The sequence below is a fragment of the Notothenia coriiceps genome, unplaced genomic scaffold, assembly GCF_000735185.1.
Source record: "Notothenia coriiceps isolate Sejong01 unplaced genomic scaffold, NC01 NC01_scaffold00023520, whole genome shotgun sequence".
In the NCBI taxonomy this organism is placed as follows: domain Eukaryota; kingdom Metazoa; phylum Chordata; class Actinopteri; order Perciformes; family Nototheniidae; genus Notothenia; species Notothenia coriiceps.
The window spans coordinates 383,387-392,407 of NW_011356221.1; the positions used below are offsets into that span (position 1 = coordinate 383,387).

Consider the following 9,021-nt stretch of genomic DNA (forward strand, 5'->3'; position numbering starts at 1 on the left):
TTATCAACGGTTCTCATTTGCACACAGTGACCTTGGTGGTGCGTGCAAAATTAGCATTCTCAGAGCTAGAGGGTAGGTAGCGAGGATGAAGAGAAGCAAAGTACACACAGTGGGTGGCCGATAATGGAGACAAAAGGAGTGAGAAGAGAGAGAGAGGGAGACATAAACAGAACATTATATAAGGAGACATGAAGGGAGAGAGAGGAGAAGGAGCTGAATGAGCGAAATGTGAAACTAATAAGGAGTTGGACGATTATTTGACGGACGCCTTCACACTAAAACCGTCGACAAAGTGTGATCCTTCTTCAAACTTCCATAACAATAATCTCTTCAAATACCTAATTAGTAAACACATTGAGCTGCACTGTTGTTTGACCTTTTTCCGAATAACTTCTCAAAAGTAATCCAGATTTCCACAACAACACGGAACAAAATGGCTCTGCAGATCCACGGCCATCTGCAGCCTTCAGCCTCTCAGTCAGTCTGGGTGTTTGTCTCATTGTCATTCTAGGTCAGGGTATGATTACTGGTGATGAAGAGCAGATAAGAAAGATTCACTCTAACCAAGGGCAAGGTCACCTCCCACTGCGAGGAGATGCAGATGTGATGACACAGGGATAAGTGTTTTTATAACAGGGTCGCATATCCAAGACGTATTGTTATACAAACACAGCAACACAGAGATTTCTACTCTACCAAAAAAGTAATAACTAAATAACAGAAAGAGAAATACCACTACTACTTTGCCTAATGGGATCTATATTATCAATATGAATTTCCAAGTCTATTTACAGGTCTTAGGAGTACTACTGCATATGTGAATACATTTTTTAGTAGTGGCTCCAGAGTGATCTGTGGGAAATAAAATAAAAACCTGCGGGTTTGCAGTTAGACAGAAGTGAGATAACCAGACCTCTGAAGCACACTTATCATCCTCAGGGCTACATCAGCCGCTACTAGAGACACAACCAGATCTTCAAACGCACCATGGGTGGTAGAGTTGGACTGTTGGTAATGTAGGAGATAGAAAAAGGAAATAAGGATGTGTGAAATCGAAAATATGATATGTTTTACCCGACGTTGTGAGTCCAACTAAATGAATTGAGTACCCCCTTAATAATACATAAGCCTGAATGTGCTATATAGATAAGTACAATTAGTTTTCCATGTTTCTTAAAATGGAGCATACAAGATCAAATCCCATGTAATTAAAGTAACAACATTGACCCATGCCCCCATGTTTGGACCTCAACACCTCTTTCCTGATTCACCTCTTTATTGACTTGATAGCTGACCCCAGAATCCCCAAATGAGGAGAGACAGAGACACAGATGAGTTGAAATAAAAGTGGTGGGTATAGGTTTTCTTTTCAAATAAAAGCAAGAATCAAAGGTGCGATTCTATTTCACACAGTGTCAATACTGCTTTGGTCTTGGCAGGAGAAATTCAAACTCTCTTTTAGCACAAAGTGTAGCGAGATGAATGATAAAACACAGGTGGGAACAGACCCTATCAAACCAAAGCAATCAAAGACCCCACAGAACAAACTAGGCACAAAGACGTAGTAACAAGATCAAAGGAAAAAATCAAAGTAAAGCAAACACATGAAACCAGGGGAAGAAGAATACAAATCTGAACAAATAAATAAAAGGACTTACATGCGACTGCTGGGTGGAATCTTACGCCCATCTCTGAACCAGGTGACTTGGGGCTGGGGGAAGCTGCGAATGCGCGGCGCATGGACCACCGCACCCTCTCCCTGGGAGACGGATTGGGAGCGTTCCCCCTCCTCAAAACTGCCCATAACTACGGGAAAACACAGGAGAGAGTTAGAAACAAGGAAGAGTTCAGTTAAGTCTGCAGGCACAAATCTCCCTTTTTTCTTAAAATCGGACTTTTGGTGCCCCACAGAGCTTTTGCCATCTGCTTTCTGTTGTGAAACGTTACATTGATGGACAACACAGTGTGGTTGCCATGGTTTCCACAGTACATCAAGAAAGGCTGGAAGGAACCAAGATGTAATGACTCACACAGGGACACAGAGGGGACGCTAAATTAACTCATATTCCGTATCCTCCTGTGTGGATGCATCAAGGGCAATCAATCTTAATCACACTCTAAATATGTGCATTACTCAACATAGAAGATGACCAGCGCTGCCGCTATTCCATTATCCCCTAATACATTTCATTTGTTAGAGCGGCTTTATTCCTCCCCTGCCTCATTATATCTTAAAAGCTGAAAAATACTGCGCTAATATTCCTGCTCCATGCTCGGCCTGTTCCTGAGTGAGATATATAGGGAGGTTGGGAATGTTTGATGGATTTCACGTCCATCAGCCTTAACTTCAATTGTTCTTTCTATCTCAGCTGCAGCAATCCTCTGATGCAACCATATTGGCTGATACTGCCTGTAATTCTTCCAAACACAACAGAAGCATGCATTTCTCCATGGCTGGAAAGATTGTTTTATTTCCGATGCGAGTAAAGGATCCTATCTTTTGCTCTTCAATAAAGAAAAAAATAATTTGAATATAACATCAAACACTCAATTAAGTTCTAACACAGTTTAGAAATAATAATATCGTTGTGAAACGCACGGATCAAGGTATGGGGCTTTGAACTGGGGACGTTAGAGTGGTTGTGCATCGATAGCAATCTTATTTTTCTCTCTTGCGCCGCTCTCGTTCAAAGAGAATGAAAAAAGGTAATCTGGATTTGCGCTGGAGCTCTGGTGCTTAGCTTAAATGAAAATCTAGGAAGTGTGCAAATCCCCTGACTTTGATCTGCAGTTTCTGCGATGTGATGTCCTCCTCCCCTCCCCTAAACTGTAATGCCTGGGCATGTTTTCCTTTCTCAGAGGTGTGTCTCCGCAATCCTAATTGTGCTGCTTCAATGGAAAAGCTTGCAAAAGAGATCTCTCCATGTCTCCCATTCTTCTCTGTTTCTCTTTCCCTCCCTCTCTCCCTCCCCTGTCTGTCTCATCCGTTTCTTCTGCAGGTGTCCTTAATTCCCCTTTTCACTCTGTCTCACCGTCCATATTCTTTCCGTGAGCAACTGATGAGGGGGGAAGAAAAGGAATTATGGAAATGGGAAGAGGTGGGAATGAGGAGAAAGAAGATGACAGTGGGGTGGAAGCCAAGAAATAAATAGAAGGCAGTGGTGGCCAGAAAAGCAGACAAAGTCTAAAGAGAGGGAGGGGAGCCACAACAAAAAGAAACAGTGGTGGGAGTAGCAAGTAGTGAGGAGGAAAGAGAGGAAGGAAGCGGCTGGCGACGGCATGTTTGCCCGACACTAAAGAAGTGGACCGGTGGGACTGCTAGACCCTCGCTGTCTGCACCCCCGTCCCCCTCCTGTCTCTTTCTCTCGCACGCCTGGTTGGCTGCATTGTTCAGTCAGGTACAGCGCCGTGTCGCATCCACCCAAATGTCGCTGAAACAAGGGGTAGCCAATGGACCTGACATACCATGGGAAGAGGGGCTAACCGTAACTACACTCCAGACACCTCTGTGGTGCGTTTGTAATATCTCATTAATAGGAAAGAAGGAGGTCTGTGGCATGAAAGTGGTGGTTGGAAATGTACAGACACACAAAGCATCCGGGACCCGTTTTCAACAAGGAACGACAGATGTTGTTGACAAAGGAGCGAGGATGAAATAAGCGGCGGTCATATTGAAATGATACAAAGTTAAAAACAACCACGGTGACAATATCAATGTAATGAGAGTGCTGAGTGGAACAGCTGTCTGGGTTGATAACACCTCGGATGATATGCAGGTAGCTCTTTCACCCCGCCGTCAGCTGTCCCTCCCCAATCAGTCCCTGATACAAAGGCAACCAAACTGTGTGGGCTCACTGTGTACACACACACACACACACACACACACACACACACACACACACACACACACACACACACACACACCCTCCATCTATTATCCATCCCTTGATTCCCCATTAGGGTCCATTCATCTGTGTTTCACCTCTGTCCCGTGGGGATACTTACAGGCCACCTGTACTTCTGTGCGCCTCTGCAGCAGGGCTCCCACACGATTCCTCACGATGCAACGGTAGAGGCCGGCATGGGAGCGGTCCAATGAGGGGATCAGGTACCTAAATAAGCACAAAAACACACAAGACATGGATGAGGATTCTCTTAAATTGCAATCAACTGGTAAACTAATTACCAATAAAGTGGAAATCAAAGGAGTATTTATGTAAGCGCACAAACACGGGTTTTTGCAAATGTGTACTCATGAAACGTGCCGAAATCAACGCCTGAGTGCACACACGGAAACGCAAGACCGTCTAATAGAGGAACAAGGGCACAGAGGACATCGGAGCTTAGCTATTGTTTATTTCAATGATAATGATGCTCGAGAGGCTAACCCAGCAACCACAGCAAAGCTCTCCCCCAAGACACACACACACTTACGTAGACAGGCAGCATTAACATTTCCTCTATGCAAACTCACACATGCTAACCCTCCCCTGGGACGCAGGTTAAAGCCATGTGTCTCCAGCAGTTGACACTCTTCCTCTGACCTTGACTCCAGGGTCCAGCTGTGGTGGCAGTACTGCCTCCCTGCCATGTGGAGGCAGCGTAACATATACTTTATAAAGCTGCTGAAACTAACTATAAGCTTAATGCATATCTTGAGTCACATGGAAAGCCAACACAACAAGTGGCAAGTAATGTTATAAATCATGATTACCTATTTATTTAACAAAATAAATATAATAGATAAAAAACCCACTTATAGAGCACTATATGGCTTATTATGCATTCAGATTTGAGATCTATTGTCCCACAGGTTTTTTTTTCCCCACAGTTGTGACACAGACATATACAGCTTTATACATAACTTACTAATGATAACTTTATTGGTATAGCATCTTTCATGCAGGTTACAGCCCTAAGTGCTTCACAGAACAAGCAGAAAAAACATAACACCATTATAATAAGTTAAAACTAGGAACAAAGGAAACAGTGTTCGATTGCAATGCAATGGAATACAAACAATGACAGAGGTAAAAATAGCCTAAATTAAAAGCCATAACAATTACATTAAAATATTAATATATAAAAACAATGCAAGTACATAAAATTAAACATATACTGATATTAATGTACAGTATTATGTTAATAAGGTACAATTAGAGTTAAATACGCTTACCAAAAAATGCAATAAAAAATACAATACGTTTACTAAATACAGCTCAAGGTATTTCAAACAAATCTGTACAAATCTGAAAGTCACCGTCCCTTAAGGCAGTGATTAATTTGCACTTTTCACCATTTCATTCTTCCCACAATGACTTTGTACAGTCCGTTGAATTGTGACTGCAAAGACACGCATAAGATGCAGAACTCTTGTAAAGAGATCGGGGAGTGTATGCAGTTAGGAGGAGGCTATGATGATTGTAAGTGGCCATTTAAAACGCCCCTAATGGTCCTGTGTGAGCCTGTGTGTGTGTATAACAGCTGTTAGACAGCATCACTTGTGAACTAACAACTGCTCTATTGGCTCCAGGAGGAGACTCCGGTAGATACTCATCAGTGATCAATGTTTGCTTGACTGTGTGCCTGTGTGTCTCTTTCGATATCTGCAATACACCAGGGTATATCTGTGAGAGATAACCCCAACATCACCGCAATACAGAATAGATTGGTCTATTTTTTGTCATTGGAGTAAATCTTTTCAGAGATCAGGCCTGCCGAGTGCTCAGGCATCGTCTTCATAACAGCCTTCCAATAACTAATAAATGGCAGTTTAGTGGGGGAGGCATGGGGCGGCCAACTGTTGGTCTCTAGGGCATGTGAGATGGCAGAACAGCATGAAGCAAGTTGTGAATTAGCTTAAAGCAAGTTGTGCATGTTCAGTTTGAGTCTAGCACAAAACACTCTTGTAAAAATAAATACTTCTTGTGGGAGGTGAAAAACCATGAGTGTGCTTGCCATCTTTGCTGCTGTCATATTCCTGCGTGTGCTTGAGAGTGCTTCGCGAACTGCCAGACAGGAAGCCAGAGTGTAACCCTCGCTAATTGGAGTAGTTTAGTTTATATATAATAGTTTATTTTTTGTGATCAACTTTTGTTTCAAATAGGATTTTTTGCATTAATATAGGTTTGGGAAGAGCTCAAGTGAATGAAATAGAAGTAAAGAGAGCAATTCAAAAGTTCAGAAGTGCTTTCAACAAGCTGATTCCAGGAAAGTGTGGATGCTTTCACAACAACCACGCTCACATTGAGGACTAGGGAGTCATAAAATTGGTGCCATGACAAGGATTGTTCTTCAAAAATAAGTAAGTGCTATAATTTGGGTATGATGTTGCCTAAACAAAGAATTCTGAATAATATGAACAAAATAGTATAGACATAGTTTCAAATTCAGACACAAAAGCTTACTTAATGAAAACTAATACAAAAGCGGCCAGGCATGCCTTCAGTATTCAGAGAGAAGTTAATGTCAATATTTGGATGAGTAATAAGTTAAAACAAACCAACATCCAATTTGGAGCCGCCAGAAAAAGCTATGGCTGAGATATTTAAAGTCTCTGAACTGAATGAAATACCATTCCTTCAAAATGATCTGTGTTCCTAATACAACCTTCTACTTTGTAATACCCATTCTACCATTATATTTCATATTCAAGATTTCTTTTTCGAACGCATTATGCCACACATGCCAGGATGTCTTATTGCATTTGGTGGCATTTTGCTATTTTGCTTTTCTGGCTATTCTGATCCACAATACTTCGCAAAGGGGATGGTTCAAAGTTGATGTTGCAATGTCAAAATGTTAAACAGAAAGACAACGCTATATAAGGGTAACTTATTACATTAAAAATGTTTATTTTTAAGCAGCCATTTGTTTGTTGATGCTGAGGGTGGAGTGCACCGCCACCATCCAACTCCATTTTGATTCCTATCAAGTTCTATAGTGAAGCATCTGCCTTTATTTCCCAATCAGTCTTTTCTTAAATTTGTCACTAGTGAACTCAAGTTGTGGTAAATCTTTAAGAGACTAACAGCACTTGCATATTGATGTTTCTTTTGCTTGCTGTGAAATTCATTAAGATAATGGCAACCGCAGCTTTTGTGTCGACAGCAAATGGATATGTCAATCACTGGTAATTGTTGAGGGAAACACAAAACAAGATGATCCAGTATTCCAAGCTGAAATATTTGACATTGACATATCACGCTCAGTGGATACAGTGAAACGAAATTGGCAAATCCTGCTATATTATTCACGCCAGTAGAAAGCAAAGTTTCTCCTTTGTTATTCTGACAGCATGAAAATATCTAGAAAGCTGCCTTTAAGGTTTGAAAGCGGCTGCTACCAAGTGGAAGCAGTGCTACAGTAACAAATGGCTGGGTGTGTTCGAAGACTGTTAATATCTATAAGAAAAAATGAAGGGATATCAAATCTCATTAGCCGCATTGGAGCCCGAAGGACTAAATTAGTTTTTGCCCAAAGTCTGTTAAGGCTTAATCAACTAATCAGGAGTCTCAATTAATGATGCGTGATTCCTTTCATATGTTCCATCAACTAAATTAATACAATTACGTATATGCATAGATGAAAGGAAGATGAGGTGATCGAATAGGGTGCAAGAGAGCAGAGTGGCAAGACAAGTAAAGATGTTTTTGAGTTTGGATGTAGAAGCAGCAGACCAGTGGCGTCCCCTGGCCTGGGCTAAAGCCCCGAATGTTTTTTCTGTAGCCCCGGACAATTCTCCCTCAATAATATAATACATTAACCGTGCTTTACGTGAACCTCATCATGAAAACCAGTCAGTATCTGGTGCGAGGGTTAGGATTAGGGTTAGGGTTAGGGTTAGGGTTAGGGTAATGTTGTGAATCGAGTGGCCCATGGTGGTGGTGGGGTTATGGTATGGGCAGGCGTATGTTATAGACGATGAAAACAGGCCACTCGATTCACAACATTACCCAAAGTTAAAGTTTCTTGTGTTGTGACCAATAAATGTCCACAACAAAACACATACTCTCGTACCCAGCGAAAGTAACTACGGGAAAACTGGGGGCCCGGCAATAAAACTATAAGGCGACTTCTATGCGACACTACATTATTCGACGCGTTCCCCCACCCTCCACGTCTCCCGGATTCCATATTAAAGTCCGAGCGGTGGACGGCTACCTACATATCGTATCCCATCTATGACTCGGTGTCGCACCACGCGTGTGTCTCTGCTCGCTGGAGTAATTAAGGATACTCTCAACGAGTAACCGCGTAACTACTATTTTACCGGTTAAAACTCTCTCGTTTTTCAGTGTCTAGGGGCCGTTAGACTTCTTATTGGGCATACACGCGAGTATCGCGTACCGCGTTGAAATTGGTTTTACGAGCAAGTGTTAGTTCGTTTGCAGTTTAAACGCATTGCATTGGTCGTGGTGCGCAAGACCATATACCGAAACAATAGTACTACCTAAAATATAATTGCTCCGCGTTCAATGCGGTCAAAGCGGTCGATGCGATCGATCATTAATACGATTACACGTGTGGGTTAACAATAATACATGAATATAATGCGACATTTGTCCTAGCATCACTATAGGTTTCGTTGTCTCGGAATTAAATCGTACTTTTTAATAACGTGGACATATAATATCATTATTTCTGCGTTGGTGGATAAACAAAAACGAGTGTAAAAAGTACTCTACTGTGAGTTTCTAGATTTTGTAAAAGATATGTGTGTTTTATTAGGTAAAGAGAGTTCTATAACAAGTGGTTTAGACTTTTTTCAGACACTATCACTCGTGAAGAGGAGACCCGGCTCTATTTAGGAGGGTGGAGTGTCCACATGTAATAGTTCTAACGACGTAATGCTTTTTTTGTGCGTTCTAATAACGTGTCCATACGAATTCCGACGGTGTTATTTCCGTGAGACTTTGCACGTAGAGAAACGAATAACCCCCCAGACCCCCGGCGCTTTGGGTCAGTCATAGACCACACTCCCAATCCTAATCCCAATCCCCAATCCTAATCCTAATCCCA

The 9,021-nt window shown here is 41.9% G+C and overlaps 2 protein-coding genes across 5 annotated transcripts in view; one reads left to right on the forward strand and one right to left on the reverse strand.

Moving 5' to 3' along the window:
• ptpn13 (protein tyrosine phosphatase non-receptor type 13) overlaps positions 1-9,021 on the forward strand; it is a 327,111-nt gene that overhangs the window by 152,472 nt on the left and 165,618 nt on the right. The window lies entirely within an intron of this gene.
• LOC104954546 (protein sidekick-2) overlaps positions 1-9,021 on the reverse strand; it is a 75,185-nt gene that overhangs the window by 53,210 nt on the left and 12,954 nt on the right. The window contains exons 2-3 of the mRNA XM_010781670.1: positions 4,006-4,112; positions 1,659-1,806 (exon numbers count right to left, since the gene is read on the reverse strand). Of these exons, the coding sequence (XP_010779972.1) occupies positions 1,659-1,806; positions 4,006-4,112 (255 nt within the window). The remainder of the gene's footprint in view (positions 1-1,658; positions 1,807-4,005; positions 4,113-9,021) is intronic.